The 20,859-nt window shown below is 50.9% G+C and overlaps 2 protein-coding genes and 1 pseudogene across 3 annotated transcripts in view; 2 read left to right on the forward strand and 1 right to left on the reverse strand.

Moving 5' to 3' along the window:
* Window positions 1–4,528: 4,528 nt before the first annotated feature.
* On the forward strand, window positions 4,529–19,644 carry PSKH1 (protein serine kinase H1). 2 transcript variants are annotated; one of them, XM_005876420.2, is made up of 3 exons: window positions 4,529–5,558; window positions 12,263–12,356; window positions 17,424–17,562. In XM_005876420.2, exons 1-3 carry the CDS (start codon window positions 4,602–4,604, stop codon window positions 17,462–17,464), a joined length of 1,092 nt encoding a protein of 363 aa, XP_005876482.1. In that variant the 5' UTR covers window positions 4,529–4,601; the 3' UTR covers window positions 17,465–17,562. The 2 variants fall into 2 exon arrangements, with proteins under 2 accessions (XP_005876482.1, XP_005876483.1); XM_005876421.2 differs by lacking the exon at window positions 12,263–12,356 and having other exon boundaries at window positions 17,424–19,644.
* LOC102261112 lies at window positions 16,500–17,410 on the forward strand (annotated as a pseudogene).
* A 164-nt stretch (window positions 19,645–19,808) lies between the features above and the next one.
* CTRL (chymotrypsin-like) overlaps window positions 19,809–20,859 on the reverse strand; it is a 2,706-nt gene continuing 1,655 nt past the window's right edge. Inside the window, exons 4-7 of the mRNA XM_005876422.2 lie at window positions 20,690–20,771; window positions 20,344–20,524; window positions 20,124–20,257; window positions 19,809–20,020 (exon numbers count right to left, since the gene is read on the reverse strand). Coding sequence (XP_005876484.1) covers window positions 19,859–20,020; window positions 20,124–20,257; window positions 20,344–20,524; window positions 20,690–20,771 — 559 coding nt within the window. The 3' untranslated portion in view covers window positions 19,809–19,858. The remainder of the gene's footprint in view (window positions 20,021–20,123; window positions 20,258–20,343; window positions 20,525–20,689; window positions 20,772–20,859) is intronic.

Here is a 20,859-nt window from a genome sequence, read left to right on the forward strand (position 1 = left end):
GGAAATTTATTTGCCTCTGACGCTGAACTAGAGTTGCCCCTCACCTGGAATGGAAGACCCCTGCAGATCTTAGTGTCTGTGGAATCTGAGCTAGATACTGGGGTTGTCAGTCACAATTATGGATGAGACTTTCATTTGGCTTTCTATTTTACTTTATAAATGTGAACATGTTATGTGGGCAACTTCAGTCCTCTTCAGAACTTCCCGGCTGTATGACGTGAATGGGCGATAGGTGTTCCAAAAACAATGACTCCTAATTTTGGAGATAGCTGGGAACATCTGTCTCCATTGAACCCAGGGTACACAGAGAAAAATTTGAGAAATACAGCCGTGGAAGAAGGGAAGCAATTCTGTTTGTTGAGAGCTGGAGAGAGACTTACTGATTTGAACTTCTTTTCCTTCCAAGAATCATACTCAGTGAGTATTAAGCTGATTTGTGTTGGCTAGGTCATCACTGAGCTAATTCTTGGTATAGCCCTCTGTTGCCATGGTGTCTAATGTGATGCTAAAGTAGAAAAATGTGGTGTTTAAACTAGAAGAATGTGGTGTTTTCTTTTGCTGGGAGGAAATGATCTCAGAGGGACCCCTTCCAGGCTGCCAGCCTTTAAGTGGCCTCACTGGGCATTATAAGGGTAATGGACTAAAGAACTTTTGGTGTGGAACCATCTGGACTGTAAGTTCCTTGAGAGCACAGACTATGGTTCCCTTCTTTTTAATGTAATTAAATTAATTAGTTTATTTTAAAATTAATATCAAAGAGAGGAAGGGACGGGGAGAAAGAGATAGAAACATCAATGATGAGAGAGAAGCATTGATCGGTTGCCCCCTGCAAACCCCTCCTGGGGATCAAGCCTGCAATCCAGGCATGTGCCCCTGCAAACCCCTACTGGGGATCAAGCCTGCAGTCCATGCATGTGCCCCAACCAGGAATTGAACGTGACCTCCTGGTTCATGGGTCCACACTCAATCACTTCGTCACTCCGGCCTGGCTGGCTACCCAGGAATCGAACGTGACCTCCTGGTTCATGGGTCCACACTCAATCACTGCGTCACTCCGGCCTGGCTGGCTACCTTCTTTTAGTCTGTCACAGTCCCTGGCAAAGTTCCTGGCTCACAGCAGGAGCTTAGTAAATATTTGGGGATTGAACTTTGGATGTTAGAAGGAGAACCCCAGGTACATTGCCAGAGACTGTATTTCTGACAACGGGATGGGCAGTAGGTGGGATGTCTTAGATGGAGTTGGAGTCCTGATAAAATAAGGAGGATACAACAACATTTGAACTTCTTTCCCTCTCTCAGTCATAAGGCAGGAGTTGGCCCACCAATTATTACTATGTCCTTAAGAAGTGAGGTCTCAAGTTACTATATTCTAAAAAGAAGTCATAAAATTTTCATTATGAAATAATACTAAAAGTTAAAACATTACAGGAGTGAATAATGCAGTGTCTTTATTTAAATATTTTTATTTATTTCAGAGAGAGGAAGGGAGGAGGGGGTGAGAGATAGAAACATCGATGATGAGAGAAAATCATTGATCGGCTGCCTCTTTGGGATCTAGCCTGCAGCCCGGGCATGTGCCCCGATAGTGGATTGAACCGTGGACTCCTGTTTCATAGGTCGACACTCGACCACAGAGCCACACAGGCCGGGCTAGACATAAACACTAATAATTTGGTGTATGTTCCCTCAGCTTTTTAAACTTATGCATTTACTAGTCTATACATTTCTACAATATATATTTTTATTAACTTTAAAAATGTAATATGTGGTGCCTGGCCTGCAGTAAATGTCACATGGATGTTCCACATGCACTGCACACATCAAAAACTGAACTCTTCCCACTGCTTACTAAACCTGTCCCTCTTGCTACACTCTTGACCCTTTTGCCCAGGAGCCTGAGTAAGGGACTGGAGTGCTGCCCTCACTCCACCCTTTCACCCCTTTTGTCCAGCCTCCAGTCCCTATCAGTTCTTCTGCTGATATCTTTCCATTCCACCCCACTGTCTGGGCCACCATCCCCTCTCTGGCCCTTTTAGTCCACTTTGATCCTCCTCCAGTTCAGCCTCATGCTTCTTTCTAAACACAGGTTGAGCGCCTCTCGTTCTTTGTAAACCCTTTGGTAGCTTCCCCTCACCTCCCAGGAAGGTCCTGTCTCCTCACCATAACTTGTGCTGCTCTCTACAACCTGGTTCCTGCCTACCTTCCAAAACTCTAGCCCCCCACAGGCCTGCTTTCACACTACCAAATTTCCTGTTTCCAGGCACAGGGTGCTACTCTGGGTCTATGACTATGTTATTCTCTCTGCCTAAAACTCCATTCCTATCTTTCCTCACCTGACTTATTCTTACATCAAATTCAGTGTGAGGGTCACCTCCTTCAGGAAGCTTTCCCTAACCCCTGCGCCAGTCTACATATATCTACTATTGTTTCTCAAGCCTAACACTTACTGTGTTATATTGAAATTATGTTTTTATGCTTTTCTTTTCATTTAGACCAGTGATGGCGAACCTTTTGAGCTCGGCGTGTCAGCATTTTGAAAAACCCTAACTTAACTCTGGTGCCGTGTCACATATAGAAATTTTTTGATATTTCCAACCATAGTAAAACAAAGATTTACATTTTTGATATTTATTTTATATATTTAAATGCCATTTAACAAAGAAAAATCAACCAAAAAAATGAGTTTGCGTGTCACCTCTGACACGCGTGTCATAGGTTTGCCATCACTGATTTAGATTATCAGCTTATTGACCATGTTCTGCTTGTGTATTTGTGTGTGTGTGTATGTGTATGTTGAAATATAACCTATATTGGATGTCTTATTCATTCTTGTATCCTAGTAGATGTTCAATACATGTTTGACCTGGACTGATCACTTTATCTTCAATTCTGCATGTCATAATTAATAGGAAATTCTCTGCTCTCTTCTTTCGGCCATGGGGCCTTCAGATAGACTTAGGGAAGGGCAGCCTGAGCAGAGTGACCTCTGGAAAGTAGTCCTTCTGCACTTCACCTTGCCCAGGGTCCCACCAGCCACAGGGTACTGAGAGATCAGAACATCTCTGTCTGGGAAACAAATGGGGAAGGCTCCTGTCCTCTCATCCCAAGGAAGCAGAGCACCCGCATCCACAGCCGGAGTCATATCTAGATGAAGCTGCTAGTGCCCTTTCTGAGCTCAAGGCTTCCTTTGCCTCTTGAATGATGCCCTGTTTGGTGGCTACCTGATGGCAGTGTGCTAAGGCTTATTGTCCCAAGTTCACTGGGATTGATTGCAGCCAGCTCTAGAACTTAATGTGGCATTTTCGCTATCAATGTGGTGACTGGGAAAGTGAGTGACCCTGAAACAGGGTGTTACAATGCCAGGGTGAAGATGGTGCATTAGCGAAGTAGTGGGAGCTGTCCAGGAAAGAGTGAGGTTAGTAGGGCAGAGACGCAGGGCCGTGGGTGGTGGTTGCAGGGGGATCATGCCTGCAGGAGGCATAGAGGGCCCGGAAGGATATACATGAGGGAGGCCTTGGAGAAGCAGCTTTCTGAGCCCTGGTAGGTGATGTTGGAGAGTCGGCCTCTAACACTCTACATCCCCCCATTTCAGGAAAGATGAGTCCGAGTAATAAGAGGAATGATTTTAACATTAAGAAAACATAAGACTGCTCGCCTTTCCCTCACTCCTCCCTCCCCATCTCCCTAGGCATGTTACCATTAGCTGCCTCACTTCCAAGGCCCAAAGGCCCTTCCTTTACCTCTATCACTTATTTCCTAAGCCCATTTCTTCTAGGAATTAACTTTTTCTACCTCTGTGAATAAATGTTATGAATAAATGTTCTCTTATATATATAAAAAAAGAAAACATAGAACTTCAACTAGGATAATGAACCCAGGCAGAGTAGGGAGGAAGGTGGGGGCAGTAACAACTGAGCCTGTGCATGTTCCTACCCTCTCTCAGGGTTGAAGAGCAGTGTGAGAATCAGATCCAGGGAGATGTAAATCAAGATTATGATGCTCAGATCCAGTATTTCATATAGACCAGCGGTTCTCAACCTGTGGGGTCGCGAACCCTTTGGGGGTCGAATGACCCTTTCACAGGGGTCACCTAAGACCATCGGAAAACACATATATAATTACATATTGTTTTTGTGATTAATCACTATGCTTTAATTATGTTCAATTTGTAAAAATGAAAAGACATCCTGCATATCAGATATTTACATTACGATTCATAACAGTAGCAAAATTACAGTTATGAAGTAGCAATGAAAATAATTTTATGGTTGGGGGTCACCACAACATGAGGAATTGTATTAAAGGGTCGCGGCATTCGGAAGGTTTAGAACCACTGATATAGACCCTCCATTGAGCCTGGGCTCTGAGCACTTAGGGGCCAAAGCCATCCTCCCTTCCAGGAAACCATATTAGAGCCAGGTCTTCAGTCTAGGGTTATCGAGGGACAAGGAGGAGGCAGGAGGTGGATGGCTGGTAACCCTTCAGAGGTGTCCCCAGCTATACTGAGTTGTCCTCTCTTCTGTCTGCGTAGGTGTAGACGGGGCACTGCTTGCAGAGCAGGTCCTGCCAGCCTCGCTGGAGAGGATGCCCCCGTGTCCGTGATGGGCTGTGGGACAAGCAAGGTCCTTCCCGAGCCGCCCAAGGATGTCCAGCTGGATCTGGTCAAGAAGGTGGAGCCCTTCAGTGGCACTAAGAGCGATGTGTATAAGCACTTCATCACAGAGGTGGACAGTGTTGGCCCTCTCAAAGCTGGGATCCCAGCCGCCAGTCAGTGTGCCAACCCCTGCCCGGGCGCCCCCACTACCGGCTACACAGAGCCTCCTTCAGAACCACCACGCAAGGCCAGGGTGGCTAAGTACAGGGCCAAGTTCGACCCACGTGTGACGGCCAAGTATGACATCAAAGCCCTGATTGGCCGAGGCAGCTTCAGCCGAGTGGTACGCGTGGAACACCGGGCAACCCGGCAACCATACGCCATCAAGATGATTGAGACCAAATACCGAGAGGGGCGGGAGGTGTGTGAGTCGGAGCTGCGTGTGCTGCGCCGGGTGCGCCACGCCAACATCATCCAGCTGGTGGAGGTGTTTGAGACGCAGGAGCGTGTGTACATGGTGATGGAGCTGGCTACTGGTGGAGAGCTCTTTGACCGCATCATTGCCAAGGGTTCTTTCACTGAGCGTGATGCCACACGGGTGCTGCAAATGGTGCTGGATGGCGTCCGGTATCTGCACGCACTGGGCATCACACACCGAGACCTCAAGCCTGAGAATCTGCTCTACTACCACCCAGGCACTGATTCCAAGATCATCATCACCGACTTTGGCCTGGCCAGTGCTCGCAAGAAAGGTGACGACTGCCTGATGAAGACTACCTGTGGCACACCTGAGTACATTGCCCCTGAGGTCCTGGTTCGAAAGCCCTACACCAACTCAGTGGACATGTGGGCACTGGGTGTCATTGCCTACATTCTGCTCAGTGGCACCATGCCCTTTGAAGATGATAACCGCACCCGGCTGTACCGGCAGATCCTCAGGGGCAAGTACAGTTATTCGGGGGAGGTGAGTCTGCCCTGTCCCTCCGATGTTGGGAAGCCCCTGGGTGGGGGGTTCTGTCCTTCAGCTTTCCATCAGAAGAATGTGCTCTGATGGAAAAATGATGAAATAAGACTAGTAGGGTGTGTGAGTTTGGGTTCCCCCCAAAATGAACCCTGAGACAAGGACTTAGGAGCAGATCATTTAATTGGGATGTGATTCCAGTAAGCATAAGTGAAGGGTGGGGAAAAAGAGGCAGAAAGGGGAAAAGCCGATAAAGGGTACATTAAGGAGAGGACTGCCACTGTGGTCCACTGGAACTCAGTCCCACTGGGGACTGTGAATAATCATGCGGAATGTGTCTCAGAATTGTACCCTTGAGGGGCAGGGAAGTGAATGGTTCTTAATTCATTGACTCCCGTATGAGTCAAGAATATCTTTGGGGGCTTTAAATCCCCAGCACTTCTGGGCTGTCCTGAATGCCAACTAGTGTCAGAGAAAGTCCTCAGGCAAAGAAGCAGAGAGCTGCAGGTACTGGCAGTTGGAAGCTGTTAGCACACACAGGAGCACCGCAGCTATAGGTGAGCTTAGGTGGGCTGATAGGACATGGGGCAGGGCCTCCACAGTATCTGCTCCATAGGGATTGGGGCAAGCTAGAGTGACCATGCCCTGTCTAAAGGAGCAGCTGCTTCTCATCTCTGCCCAGCTTTGCCCCACAGCAGTGCAGACCCCATACTTACAGATATTCCAACTTTTGAAAGAAAATCAGAAAAATCTGATCTTAAAATTTTGGAATTGATTCATATATTTAAGCAGTATCTTGTGTGCCAACAAATGGTAATCTGCAGGCCAGATTCAAACAGCTGGCCATCAGTTTGTGTCTTTGGCTCCACTGATAACTGAAAAAAATCCATTGGGTTTCAGCACTGCTTAGAACTGCAGGAAGGTGCAGAAGAAGTAAGGGCTGGTCGGTTCTTAGGCAGGACGCTGACTGGTAGGAAATGAGGCTGACCTCAGGAAGCAGGGCTGCAGGCATAATGGTGTGCTCAGGGAGGCTGTGAAGAAAAGATTGTTTTATGACTTTACGTAGGAGATAAGATGAGCTTTGTAGGAGGACAGGATTCTGCCACGGCAATGAGGGCCCATCCCCAAATGCCTCTTACAGAGTGTTCCCCCCAGTGTGTCCCTCAGGCCTGGGCTTGCTGAGGAGCTGTCTGTGTCTCTTGAATAACGTCATGGAGGGGAGGGAGCTCTGGGACTGGATTCCTTCAGCCCAGCTTTCCTCCCAGAGATTTCAGATTGGGCCTTCTCTGGCCCCAGCTAATTGACCCAGAGCAGCGTTACCTGCAGAAGTCACCTAAAAGCCTCATGCCACTTTGCCTTCAGCACTTGAGGTCCTGTGCTCCATCATCCTCCCTGACAGCTTCCAGACATGGTCATGTGGTCAGTCAAGGCTTCCATCCTGTGTGGATGGGGGCTGGCATTCTCTGGGGGATTCAGGTCATGTGTCTCAGGGTTGTGTGAGGAAGGGAGGGAGGCCTTCCTCTTCTGGCCACCCCCGTGCTGGCTACAAGCAAAGGAGAAACTGGAACATTCTCCAGCTCTCCCCTAAAGTTTCTCATGTTTTCTTCTTTGCTCCACATGGCATTCAACCAAACAAGTATTGACTGGCTGGGATGCCCACACTGCAATATAGTGGTCACAGAGGACATTGTCCTATTCACTCTCTGGGCCGGGTTTCATCATGGGTTGGAAGACCCAGAATCCACCTCACAGAGGCAGTGTTGTGCCTAAGCCCTGCTAGTTTGCTGTGCTCTGGGAGTTCTAGCCCCTGGAGCTCTGTGTGGGTCCAGCTGGCAGAGGGAGTAGCAAGTTTAGCTATGGGAGGGAGGGAAGTTCCCCAGAGATGCTGACAAAGAAAGACCATTTAGAAAAGTCTGTAGGTTTTCCCAAGAGTTCCTGATTCTGGCAATTGTTGAACAGGCAATTTATCTAATTGGAGCTTCTGGAGTCTTGCTAACAGGCTATTGATTATCTGAGGGTGGAGAATGACAAATGAATGCAGTACGGAATGGACTCGGGCTTCCTGCTCCTACTGTAGCCATTAGACTGGGTCCTGAGATTCTACTTCCTGCTCTGCTGGAATCATAGGGGTCTAGTAGCAGAGAGAAGCACACCAAGTTGGTCCTCTTCAGTACCCTATCTCCCACAATCCTGACAGTCTAGGTACTCTAGCCCCAACCCTGGCTTCATGCCTTATCCCATTCCCTTATACACCATAGACCCAAGACGTTTGCTCAACTCCCACACTAAGCTTTTGCTCAGGCTTTCCCCTCTGCTCCCAATGTCAGCTTTTTTTTAAAAAATATTTTATTGATTTTTTACAGAGAAGAAGGGAGAGGGATAGAGAGTTAGAAACATCAATGAGAGAGATCGATCAGCTGCCTCCTGCACGCCCCCCAGTGGGGATGTGCCCGCAACCAAGGTACATGCCCTTGACCGGAATCGAACCCGGCACCCTTCAGTCCGCAGGCCGACGCTCTATCCACTGAGCCAAACGGGTTCGGCCCAATGTCAGCTTTAGAAAAGGTCCAATTCAAACATTATTTCCTTTCCAAGTAATGCCGACCACTGCCATTGTGTAGTGCCTACTGAGTACCTGGCACCAGACTGAGGGTTCTATATCCACCATCTCTAATCTCTACAACAGTCAGTTTAATCACTCCCATTTTACAGATGAGGAAATTGAGGCCAGTGAGGTTAAGTAACTTGTCCATGCTCTCACAGTTAGAGGGTGTCAGGCCTGGGATTTCAGTCCAGGCCATCTTGGTTTCAGAGGTCTTGGCTTTCACATCCCTGCAGTCTTCTGTCCCTGACACATGCCTCTGCATGTTACTGGAGTCTGATTCTGCACTTTCTCAGGCTGAGAGTTGTCTATGGACATCTCTCTCTTCCTTGGCTAATGAGGCCCTTGAAGACAGTGTGTGTATCAGTACATATGCTCTCAATACTTTCTCCTGACTTCTCCTGAGGGAAGCACCAGTGATTGTTGGTGATGACCTCAGAAGGGACCCAGAAGTTACTGGCAAACCCGGCTGCCCGTGGTGGCTAGGAGTGCTCTCTTCTGGAGGCTGGATTCTAGGAAGAAGTGGGGAGCCTGCTGGCGATGTGCTTAGAGGGTTGCTGGCCAGACCTACTTAGAAGTAAACAAAGGAATCTTGGAAGAGGAGGGAGTGCTGGGAAGGAGAAGACTGTGACAGATGATTTTGAGGGGAAATTTGAATACTTACTTGGTGACTGGAGGTGCTGGAGTGGAGAGGGCCAAGCTAAAGTCGCAATGGAAGTGATGGGGAGATGCACTGACCAGATGTGAGGAAGGCCTGTGTGATCAGTCTGAAGACACAAGGAGCCACCTTGAGAGAGCAAGCTTCCTGTCATGGAAGGCCCCAGGAGGACTAGAGCAGCTGTTTTTAAAGGAGTGACACAGAAAGTGAGTCATCATCTGTACACCCATACTGGAGTACTCTTACCATTCTGCTTGTAGATTCTGTGATTCACTTGACATGAAATGTGACGCCACTGGCCTAATGTCATTGCTTTTGTCAAGAGTTCTATTCCTAGAGCAAGGACAGATGAAGAGGCTCTTGGAGGATTGATGGCAGATGCCATCAGCAGCTTTGCTGCCTCCCTATGTTTAGCAACCTTTCATTGTCACCCTTCTCTGAGCAGTCTCTGAGCTGTGGGCGAGCCCGGGTCACTACACCAGGAACAGATGGGACTGGGTAAAGGGTTTCACAGAGCCTCGTTCAGGAGAGTGAGTGCTGCTGGGCAAAGGACAGAATCCTAGTGGGAGAGGAAGCCTACCTGCAGGACCGATCTGCCACTACCTGGGGGATAAGGTTTGGTGGGCGGTGGCTTCTCACGGGCGGTTTTCTGGGCTGACGATCTACTTGGGGTCCAAGGGCAGTTAGTTGAGCCATCTTGTAATTCTGATAGCTCTGCAGTAGGATGAATGCCCAGAGCCAGAGTTGACATTTACATTCCCATCTTAGCTCTTCCCCATTTCTTAAAGTGATTCTGCTCTGAGTGTTGAAGATAAAATGAAGTGGAGAGGATGTAGCATGGGTCAGTCTCTCTAGGTGAAGGGGTTCAGTGCCTGTGGGGGCTGGTCATGCAGCCTGGTTCACATGTTCTAATAGGGAGCACCTGGGTGAGGGGATAGGACCTTGCCCAAGAGCCATGGGGAGGATTGTTGGGGGAGGTGGGAAAGCTAGAGACTGGATGTGTGTTTAAGCAGCAGACAGAATGCAGGGAGGTGGGTGGTATGTTTTCTAGCTCAACTTGGATTCTGCCATTTGCCTTTAATTGCTCGTGTTCCCACTTCCATTTTATATGGGGGCTGTGACGGATCATCAGTTCCCCATTTTTTTTTCTCACTGTCCCCCTGCTGCCAGAGTCCGAGGATGGCTTTCCTGTGTCTGGATAGCTGGCAGCATAGGAAATTACAAATTGATTTCAAATTCGTTGTTCAGAGTCATCCCTCAGCCCTTATTTCCTGCCTGCCTACTGGTGGCTGCTGGGTATCAAGTGCTGGATGATGAAGTTGGCTCTATACAAGGGTCCCAAGAGGACAAGCACTACCCCCATACCTGTTCAGAAAGGATTCCTTGACAAGGGCCACTGTACCTCACCAAAGCTCCTGGTACAAGTAGGTGTTCAACAGATAAGTCTCCCTCCTTCCCTGCAGGAGCAGATCCCTCAGTCCAGATCCCTGTCTGGTCACTGGGAGGTGGCATAGTTTGGTCACTGGGTGGGGGCAGTGGACCTCATTGGTCAGTGTGGTTGGAGACCTCCTCTTGGTTTGAGACTTCTTGGAGAAAGGCAGGAGTGGTTCCATCCTTGTGAGTGCTGACCATCTACTTGGGGTCCAAGGGCAGTTAGTTGAACCATCTTGTAATTCTGATAGCTCTGTGGGGGCAGGAGGCAGGCTCTGAGTAGAGAGGGGCAGCAACCCCCTCATGTGCCATTTCTGGGCCACCACTTGGCTTCCTGGAGCCCTGTCTTCTAAGCATCCCTCTGCTGCTGCTGCCCTGGTTGCACACTCCCCAGAGAGCAGTACACTTCCATTGTGGCACAGATAGGTGCCCACCTCTCCATATTGCTGCATTCAGCCATTCCTACTAAAACACCTTGCTGTGACCATCTATAGCATCTCATTAGCCCAGGGTCAAAGCTGCTTTTCATCACTGCTGTTTCCCACCCCCAGGCCCCATCGAGGCCTCTTCAACAAAAGGGACATGTTGTGGGTTATGTTAGGAGTGGTTATTGGTGCACCACCTGTCCCCTCCCTCTCTTGCTCTTATTGTCTGTCTCCACCTGGATAGCTCTGTCCTCTCAAAGGCCCTGTCACTTCTAGGCCCTCACGTTCCTTTGGGAGCTGCTGGGGCTGTTGTCTCTCCCACATTCTGACCTCTTTAAATCTGCTGATGGCCTCCCCTCCTGCCCACACTGAGCTGGAAGCGCTGGCCCATCCCCCCACCCCCAGTGGCTTTCCAGGCTCTCTGTCCTCAGTCAGTTCTCCCATCACAGAAGGTCACTCTTCTCATGCATGCCTGCCTGGCCTTGGTTTGTCTGTCTCTTGATGCAAGTTTGGTCCCTAGACTTGATCCCCACTCCAGTGTGGTTTGGACAGAAAGCTGGCACCTTTATCTCTTCACTCATCTTGCTACCCCGTGTTGACCAAGTGCCTGCCCTGAGCTGAGTCCAGTGTACCAGAGTTCCGGGGGCACAGACCTCTGGGGGCAGAGGCCATAGTGTGAGTGCTTTGCTAATAGCCATCAGGCTTCCAAACTCTCAGAAATTAGAATTCTAATTAGAATTAGAAGTTTAAAAAAAACTACACCTGTTTAGGCCTTGGAAACCACTTGGCCTCAGTAGAACCCATGGGTGGAAATAGAAGAAACCACTATGCAGCAGGCTCTGAAATCTAGAACCTTCCAGGGCTGCTTCAGGTCATTGTAAAAAGCAGACATTCCTCGGTTGTTGGCACAGGTTGGCAACATCCCCCTGATTCCACATCGAGCCCAGAGCATCTTTCCTTCACTTTGTGGACTCTGGGCAGGGACAGGTGGAGGCACAAGATTTCATTTTGTTGTTCTTCTCAAATTTCAGAATACAGCTTTACTAACCTTGAAGTTGTCATGTCTTTTCTCATTTTATTTTTATCTTCATTCTCTGCCTCTTTTTTAAAAAAATTTATTTGTATTTATTTCAGAGAGGAAAGGAAAAGGGAGAGAGAGAGAGAGAAACATCAATGAAGAGAGAGAATCACTGATTGGCTGCCTCCTGCACAACCCCTACTGGGGATCGAGCCAGCATCCCGGGCATGTGCCCTTGACCAGAATCGAACCCGGGATCCTTCAGTCCACATGCCGACGCTCTATCCACTGAGCCAAAACGGCTAGGGCCTCTGCCTCTTTTTAAAACTCTATTATCGCCCGGATAGTGTGGCTGGATCCATGAATCAGGAGGTGGCAGCTCGATTCTTAAGGCACATGCCCAGGTTTCCGACTCGATTCCCAGTAGGAAGCATGCAGGAGGCAGCTGATCAGTGTTTCTTTCTCATCGTTGTTTCTATCTCTCTATCCATCTCTCTTCCTCTCTCTCTAAAAATCAATGTAAACATTAAAAAAACAACAACTCTATTATCTTCCTTCTTTTTCTCCCCTCAGGCTCTCCTCCCCAATGTCCTTCTCTTTTCTGCTGCTCTGCCCCCACCCACCCCCTGCTGGATCCCAGGGTGGGGGAAGCCCAGGCACTGCAATGGTGAGTGTCTTGACCAGAGGAGGTGATGCTGGTTCCACTGCTACAGAGTGCCGAATTCTGCTGCAGCTTTCCAAACACTTTTCCTCGTGGGCAACATCAGTGTGTGCTGTTCTTGTCATACTAATAGTTCTGTTCTCTTGCGTAAACCTGAAGCTCCATTTTCCAGAATTTCCTCTGTGCCCTTTTCTCTGCTCTCATTTAGGCCCACGTAAGTACAGGAAGGAGGCCTTTGAGAGTGGGAATGCTGAGTCTGAAAATACATTTTGAGACAAAGCTGAGGGAAGAACTGAGTCATGGGAGCAAAGCCCTGTCTTCTTTTTTCCCTTCCTTCCCCTAGCAGCTCTTTGGTGGGGCTGCCTTCTCTGCCAGGGAACCTTCCCCAGAGTCATCATAGACTGGAAAAGAGCCCATACAGGTCAAGAGGTCAATTCGGCTTAAATGTTAGATGCCATGCTTCTTTTCCTCACACACAACCAAGTGAGGAAAAAGATGGAGAGCTATCTTCTTAAAATTTAGAACTTTAGAAACTGGAAGAGACTTAGAATTCATTGCATTTAGCTCCTTCACATTAAAGGTGAGGAGGCAGTGATTTCTCTAAGGTCACATAGAGAAGGTAGAACTAGAACACGGTTGCTGAGCTTGCAGCCTAACATTTTAATCTGTCACCCAGAAGCTATTTGGAGGAGACACCAGATCTTTCTCACGCCTCGCTTGAGAGTGGTCAGACCTGCCTGCCAGAGGAGTTTAGGGAAAGCCCCGTGAGCGGGGTTTGCTGCTGGGAAAAAGCAGCAAGCTTCCTCCTCTCTCTGCAGCCAAGGCCATCCTTTGTCTCCTTAGCCCTTGAACTCCAGGTGAGGCCGCTGTATGGCTTGGGTAATGTTCTTGCCAGGCCCTTGTGACATTAAAGGAAGAGCAAGTAAAAGGGGCTCAAGCTGGAGTGGAAACCCCGTTGTGATTTGGTGCCTCCCTCTGAAGGGAGAGTTGGGCTCCCATCAGGAGCAGGGGGTTGAGGAGGCTAAAGATGGTAAGGAAGTGCCCGAGGGAGAGGTCCCTCCTCTGGCCCCTGTTAGCTTCTCTGCTGTGACAGTATCAGTAGTAGCTACCCTGACTACCAGGGAACAAGGATTCTGGAGGCTACGGACTAGGGAGAAGGGCAGCCAACTTGATGGTCAGAGCCAGGGTGGAGGTGATGCCCTTCGTCAGGACAGAGCCCATTCCCTACCCACACAGCTCATGAGAGACCTGTGGGAAGGAGGGTGTAGGCTGTCATCCTGGGTATTATAGCTGTCCTCTGATTCCATAGCAGAGGGAGGCCTGAGTGTCTGGAGGCAAGGCAGACTGACATTTTAACATTTTCTTCCCTGCCCTGTGCCCCATGTCAGCCCAGAAATGGGTGGAAGTCTCTGGGAGACTGACCAGGTGGTACCTGGGGCCTCTCCCTCCTGTTAGCCACCTGAGGCCTATTCGTGTTCCTGATCTAGGCCCAAGTATACTGAGCTGAGAGTTCTATTCTTTACCCAGAGCCAACAGTTAGAGCTGTGGAAACCCAAGGGCATAACTGTTTAATCATTTTTATTTTTCTTATGCCCAGAATACTTCCCAGCCAGTCAGTCATAGGCTGACAGACATACTCATGTGTTTCCAGAGGCTCAGGCATGTTGAGGAAGGAGGTGGGGTGGTCTGTAGGTGTTGAACGCTTTCTTAGGAGGTGCTGAATTGGACTTAGGGCCAGAATCATGGCCATGGAGTGTGGAAAGCTTTGCTTTTCCTTCCTGAGACCTGTTGGAGACTTCAGCAGGGCTCCCAGGGGCCCCATTTCTAGAAGTCAACCTGAGCCCTGCTCCCTCATCAGTGCGCTGAGTGAGGACCACCTTCCTGTATTCCATTTGCCTGACTTCCCACTGCTAGTTCCTCAGTGTATGAGGGTTAGGCTGGGTGCCTTTGGCACAGCCTGGTTTTCAGGTCAGCATGGCTTGAATCATATTGGCTCGGGGGACCCACATGGCCCAGCTACTCACAGTGCCTCAAAAATGGGGAGAACTGGGGCCTGCCGGAGAGGGCTGGGCTGGCCCTCAGACAAATGAGTCCATCAGCATTCTGCACACAGCGTCACGTACACAAGTAATTGGAGAGGCGAGTGTTTGGGGGAGTTGGAGGAGCAGATCAATCTGACTCACTTTGGCACTAAGCAGGGGTCGATGCCCAGTGTGTGCCTGTGCTACTCTGGAGATAGAGATGCTTAAGCCCACAGGGCGGGTCTGGTGAGAGGCCTATCTAAGACTGCATTAGAGCTGCAGGGGGCCTTGGTTGGAAATGTCTCCAATCCATCCATGTTCAAGTTCTTGGCTTGTGAGTCCAGCTTTGCAACTATTTCTTCTTTCATCTGCAAAGGAGTTGCCCCTCTTTTGTCTTGGCTGGACCAAGAGGCAAGGGCAGAATTCATGTGTTAGCCCTGTTTGGCTAGCCCATGCTTCCTGCTGTTTCTTGGGCTATCCCACCAACAGGCCAAGCTGAGCTACATTGTGTTCCCCAGTGATTACTCCTTTTCTTGGAGACCATAAAAGATGGTAGTGCAGCCCTGGTATTCCCATGACCCAACCTGTTCAGCTCTAGATTTGCTGGGTCCATCAGCGGTCCATTGTGCCTGCTTCTTTCCATCTCAAATGAGTGACAGGGGCTTTAGTGAGTGCCTGTGGTTTGGATTGGCTGGCCCCTCACATTGGCTCCTTGTGTTCAGGTGGCAGCAGCAAGCCATGGGGCTTTCTTGAAGTCTGAGCCAAAAGCTGCTGTGGCAACAACTGCACAGTCCAGTCACCCAGCATGTTGGCCTCAGTATTGGAGGCCTGTAGGGAAATGTGGACCAGGCTTCCTGTGTGGGAAGGCCATTGCTCCCTGCTCTCCCTCACTGCTCTTCGCAGGTATGTGTGGGCCTCCCTGTGCTGCATGTTCCTGAGGCCCCGACTGCTCACCTCCTCCTGAGGGCCAGTATCCCTCTCCCCGGGAAACTCTGGGAGCTGGCCCATTGTTGAGGAGGAAGGACCCTGTTAGGTGGCTGTTTAGAAATATTGTCTCTCTGTTACTGTCTTCCAGTTCAGCTCAGTAAAAGTGGAGATTTGCCTCCAAAGGGCAAATAAGGATAGCAGCTGCAAGTAGCCCTGCCCCTTCTTCAGGACCCTGGATGAGTGTTCTCCCTACCCCACCCTTGTACAGTAGTGGAGAGGGGCATGGGGGAGGAGTTGGAAGTCCAGGGAGCCCAACTGGGGGCAGCGATAGTCACTGTTTAGTTGTGTCTGCGAATGGGCATGGAGCTGCCCTGAATGTGGGCTCTCAGATTTTCCTGTGCCCTCTCAAGAGTGTGTTTAGGGTTCTCCACGTGAAGGGCACTCTGCGGTGGAACAGGCAGATCTCACCTGGCAGGAAGGAGGGTGATGGTTATCTGCCACAGGCTCAGCAAAGGCCCTAGACACCCACCCTTTGGTGGAGCATCAGCCCATGCCGAAGTGCCCCCGGAGATGCTGGGACTTGGGGCAGTGCTGTGTCTGCCCTCCTCCAGCAGAGGGGATGGAGGGCCCAGGGCATCTGGTCCCTACCTGCCTGAGCCTTATGGCCTGGAAGCAGCTCTAGGGAGGGGACCCATCAGTCGCTCTTCATGGGTTGTTTACTCACTGACCCTACTGAGGACCTCCTGTATACCCAGCACCAGGCACTGGGGCTCATCCAACTCATCTGGTCTAATGAAAAAAATGAACTTTAAATCGCTGGAATAATTGCTTAGTACTGAGGGCTAAGAGGGAGTCTGAGCAAGTGTCCTTTATCCTAAGAACCTAAGGATTCACCCAGGTAAAGACAGGTTGTGCAGGCTGAGCCCCTGAGATGGACAGCTGCCTGGTGTTATGACTGAGATGCGGCAGCCATGAGAGTATGTGTGGCAGAGCAGGCTTTGTGCTGTTCCTCCCTGGAAACAGAACGTACTAACATGAGGCTGGTGCAGAGCACTGCCAGGAGCCCCTGCGTGCTTAGAGAGGTCATGCAGACGGTAGAGTGCCCCTAAGCAGGGTCTGGTCCCTGGCTGGCCTGCAGGAACCCCCTTTCCTCATAGCAGATGGAGAAATCCAGTTTCTTTCAATTGTTTCCTTTTCTTCCCATGGCTGGGAGGCTGATGCTTGGTGTTGGGCCTGTTGTGGTTGCCCACCACCACTTTGTCAGTTGAAGGGAGGGTGGACCCTCTCTTTAAGGGCTAGGAAGGTCACCTCTAAGTGGCCTGGACAATTCCAGGGATTAGAGCTTGAGTGTGGCTTTTGGAGCCTGTCAAGGCCTGCTGGGAACAGGACTTCTAAAAGGACAAATATGTCTGAAAGGCTGTGGTCCAAGGCCATTTTTGCTGGCTGTAAGTGGGGTCTTCAGAACAAGAGGGGACATGCAGCTCTTCTTAAAATTAAAGGTGTTTATACTTGAGATGAAACTGAATTCTCTCTAGGCAAGAGATGTGCTATGTGTACAAGAAAGAACAACACAGTGACTCCTGGTGGCAAACAGAACAAAACCAGCGTAATCTGGGGAAAGATAACTCATGCTCATGGAAACAGTGGCATGGTTCATGCCAGATATCAAAGCAGCCTACCTGCTAAGGACATTGGACACAGAATCCATGTAATGCTGCATGCCTCAAGGATTTAAACATATTGAAAACGAAATAAATAAAAGTGGACTTGTTCTCTTGAAAAAAAAAATTATAGAGTCTGGCTCAGGATATGGAGGAAGGATTGGGTCTTTCTCTTTAAATCCCCCTGAGATATAGTGGTTCTGGACTAGGGTGTGGGGGCTCTTGACAGGGCCCACCTCCCTGAGCCAGGCTTTGAGTCCAGGGACCCTTAGAAGTTTGCTCCCTGGGGAGGGGGAAGATCCTTCTCCTTGGAAGGGAGGCCCAGAATGTTCTTCGTGGGAGGAACCAGGCAGTGAGAGGAGAGTGCGTACACTGACAGGTCTGAATGCTGTGGTGGTAGCATTGTTGGGATGGAGAAGGCAGTGTTGAGTGCTCTCGCTCTAATGCTTGTCCTTGGCCTCTAGCCCTGGCCCAGTGTATCCAACCTGGCCAAAGACTTCATTGACCGCCTGCTGACAGTGGACCCTGGCGCCCGTATGACTGCACTGCAGGCCCTGAGGCACCCGTGGGTGGTGAGCATGGCAGCCTCTTCGTCCATGAAGAATCTGCACCGCTCCATCTCCCAGAACCTCCTCAAACGCGCCTCTTCACGCTGCCAGAGCACCAAATCTGCCCAGTCTACACGTTCTAGCCGCTCTACACGCTCCAACAAGTCACGCCGTGTGCGAGAGCGGGAGTTGCGGGAGCTCAACCTGCGCTACCAGCAGCAGTACAATGGCTGAGCTGCCTGCCAGTGGTAGAGACATGGCATGGTTCCAGCCTGTCACACACTGCTGTGCCATCTGGGCCCTGTGCCCTCTCTGGTGATAGGCCTGTATGGCCAGTGGGAGGTGAATGGTCCCAGCCCCTTCTCTGTGCCTTCAGCAGTCCCCATCCTCACCTGGGCCTAGTGTGACAGAATGGAGCTGGGAGCCCCCTGAACTTGGAGCCTGGCCTGGCACTGATGTTCCTTTTGGTGGGTAATTGCTATGGTACAAGTTGGGGAAAAGGGTAGGACCCGGCCTTCATTCTCCTTCACCCCTTACCCTTGGCTCTTCCTCAGACCAAAAGGGCATGCAGTGCCAGGTAGAGGGTGTCATTGGGACAGTTATTTCTGGAACCCCCCTTTCCTCTACCTACCTTCCTGCCCGGCCCCCCACATTCCATGGCATTCTGATCTTCATGATTATACCCCAGTGAGAGGTCCAGGTAGGCACAAAGCCTGTGCCTTGGCTGGACTCTCAGCCCCTGGGTAAGTATAAGCAGCCCCCCACCTCCCAGCCAAGGTCTGTCTTCCTTCATGGAGACTCCAAGGACCACTCCTGGTCCTAGGACTTGCCAGGATCTCTGGTGGTAGGGCCATGGCATGGAATTGGGTCCTTCTGGACTGTGTGGCCCTATTGGTAGCAGGCGTGCTCTAGGCTCCAACCGCTCTGACTGTGCCTCCTCTGCAGAGCCAACCATTGTCTCCCTCTCCCCCTTGGATGCATAGTCTGTTCTCCAGGTGCCTCCTTCCCAACTGTGGGACATTAAAGGGAGCCCCACTGCTGCTACCTGGGTGATGGAGGCACCTGGGCCAAGGCAGAGGGCAGGGGCTTCCTAGGGAAAGCCCCATCAGGGCTCCAGTGCCAGCCCTGGTTCTACCCTTGGTACTTCCCATTGCCCTTTTCCTTTAGGCTCTGCTATTCCCTCCTCTGCAGCTGCATTAAGGCGCCATCTAGTGTCTGGCATGAGTATAGGCAGCCTAGGAATGACCACCATGTTCACCCTTCAGCCTTCAAGAGGAAGGAGCTGTTGCATTGAGGGAGGGTCTCTGGGCTGCTCTACACTCCCCTTCTGCTGAGCTTCTACGCAGCTCCCCCTGGAACTTAGCCAAACTGTGTGATCTGCCTCTGAACCCTGAGCGCCTGGGGCACTGGCCTTCTCACAGCTGGCCTTGCCCAGTGCAGCCTGTCCCCGCTTCCTTTCACAGCATTACCTTTCCAGTCTGAGCCCCACTGAATCTCAGGTTGGAGGGAGCCCCTGCGGGAGGTGAGTGGAATTAGGTGGCTGCTTTCCTAGACGCCTGAGCCAGACCATTCCCATGTCAGTCATTGTGCCTTCCCCCACCACAAACTGGGCTGGAACCCAAGCCCCCTCCATGCACAGCTGCTTTCAGTGTGTAGGGCCCAGCTTTAGCCTTAGCTAGACTGCAGGGCCCCTGCCAACAGGGAGGGTTTGGCCCTCACTCAGTTCCTCCCAGTGGTAGCCATGGGCCAGGCCCTCCTCTTTCTGCATGTGCCACCTCCAGTGGAATACCAAGCCAAAGAGATCATTCTGGGCCAAGTCGATTGTGCCTTATACACCCCCTCCTTCTGCCCCCAGTGCCCCTGGTTCAAGGCAGTGGAGAGCCCAAGCCCCATGGCCTCAGACCTCCCCTGACTTTCCCAAGTGCCTCTGGGGGCCTGAAGCCCTGGGGAATTATTTCCTCTTTTGCCCAGGATAGGCCTGGTCCTGAAGGTAGGACAGGAGTTTGGAGACGGGCCTTCATGCCATGGACTGTGGGTGGAGAATGTGCAGTTATTTATTTTGTGTACTCAATTTGTAAATGTATCCTCTGTACAATAAACAGGCTGCCCTCCTCAGGGAAGGCTGCCCATTCCAACAGCCCAGGCTCCTTTCTGTGGACCAAGGGGTCACCCAGGAGGAGGGACAGGGGGGCCCAGTCTGGGAAAATCCTGATCTCTCAACACTTGCCATGCCGAAAGACCACGTGGGGATAGACCTCTCCCCACCCCAGCCAGGAGGACAGACGAGATAACACAAGAGAACAGAGTTTGGAGTCTTTATTGGATTAAAGGGAAGTGGCCTGTGGGTAGGCTCAGTTTTGGGCTGTGACCTGGTTGATCCAGGTGCTGAACTTGCTCACCCGAGTATACATGGCAGGTGCGCGCACATTGCAGTTGCTGGTGCCCCAGGAGACAATGCCTGTAAGCACCCATGTGTTCCCTTTCTGGCAGACAAGAGGGCCTCCGGAGTCACCCTGAGGGAAGGAGAGGGGAGAAGTCAGCAGAGGAGGTGGGGGTGTGTGTATGTGTGTGTGTGTCAAAGGACAGTGCAGAGGACAGGACGGTGCTAGTGCTCACCTGACACGAGGAGGCCCCTGAGCCGCCTGCACAGATCATGGAGTCGGTGATGCGTGAGCCCCAGTACTGCTGGCACTGTCTCACAGTGACCAGGGGCAAGGCCACCTGCTGCAGGCGTGCTGGGGTCACATTGCCTGTGTGCCAGGAGGGGGTGGTTAGGCCCTAAGTGACTTGTCCCCACTCTAGCTCTCCCACCCAGATCTTTGGCCCAAGTTCCTACCTGTGCCACTGAGGCGGCCCCAGCCAGTGGTAACACACTTGATGCCTGTAGGCAACACCTCATTTGGGGAAGCCAGGCAAACTGGTGAGATGCGTGCTGTGTACTTGGCTGGGGAGGCAAGCTTCAGTAGTGTCAGGTCATTGTTGAAGGTGGTGGGGTTCCAATATGGATGTGTGATGGCCTGTGGAGCCAGAAAGGGCCATATTGGATGGGGTGAGCACAGGCCCCCAGAGTTGATGGGTGCTGAGGGGGCTAGGCCAGGGAAGGCCCTGAATTCTTCATCCCCAGAGCCCACCCACCTGTACTGCTCACTCTTCCTTCCCCAGTCTGCAACCCAGGGACTCACCCGCGCGATGGACATAACTTGCAAAGGCTCAGAGTTGGATGATCGGTCGTACTCGCCCAGGACAACAACATGACGGCCAGGGCTGCAGTGAGAGTGGGGTTAAGCAGCCACAGGGAGGGCAAAGCAATAAGAGAGGGGCATCTAGAGGAAGGAAGTGGGGAGAGGTGGGC

This window comes from Myotis brandtii, unplaced genomic scaffold (assembly GCF_000412655.1).
Source record: "Myotis brandtii unplaced genomic scaffold, ASM41265v1 scaffold486, whole genome shotgun sequence".
Taxonomy (NCBI): Eukaryota; Metazoa; Chordata; class Mammalia; order Chiroptera; family Vespertilionidae; genus Myotis; species Myotis brandtii.

Coding starts and splice junctions, on each gene's coding strand:
- PSKH1 (XM_005876421.2), top strand. CDS start 4,602: ATGGGCTGTGGGACAAGCAAGGTCCTTCCCGAGCCGCCCAAGGATGTC. Junction 5,559..17,423: donor AGTACAGTTATTCGGGGGAG/GTGAGTCTGCCC, acceptor CTTGGCCTCTAG/CCCTGGCCCAGTGTATCCAA.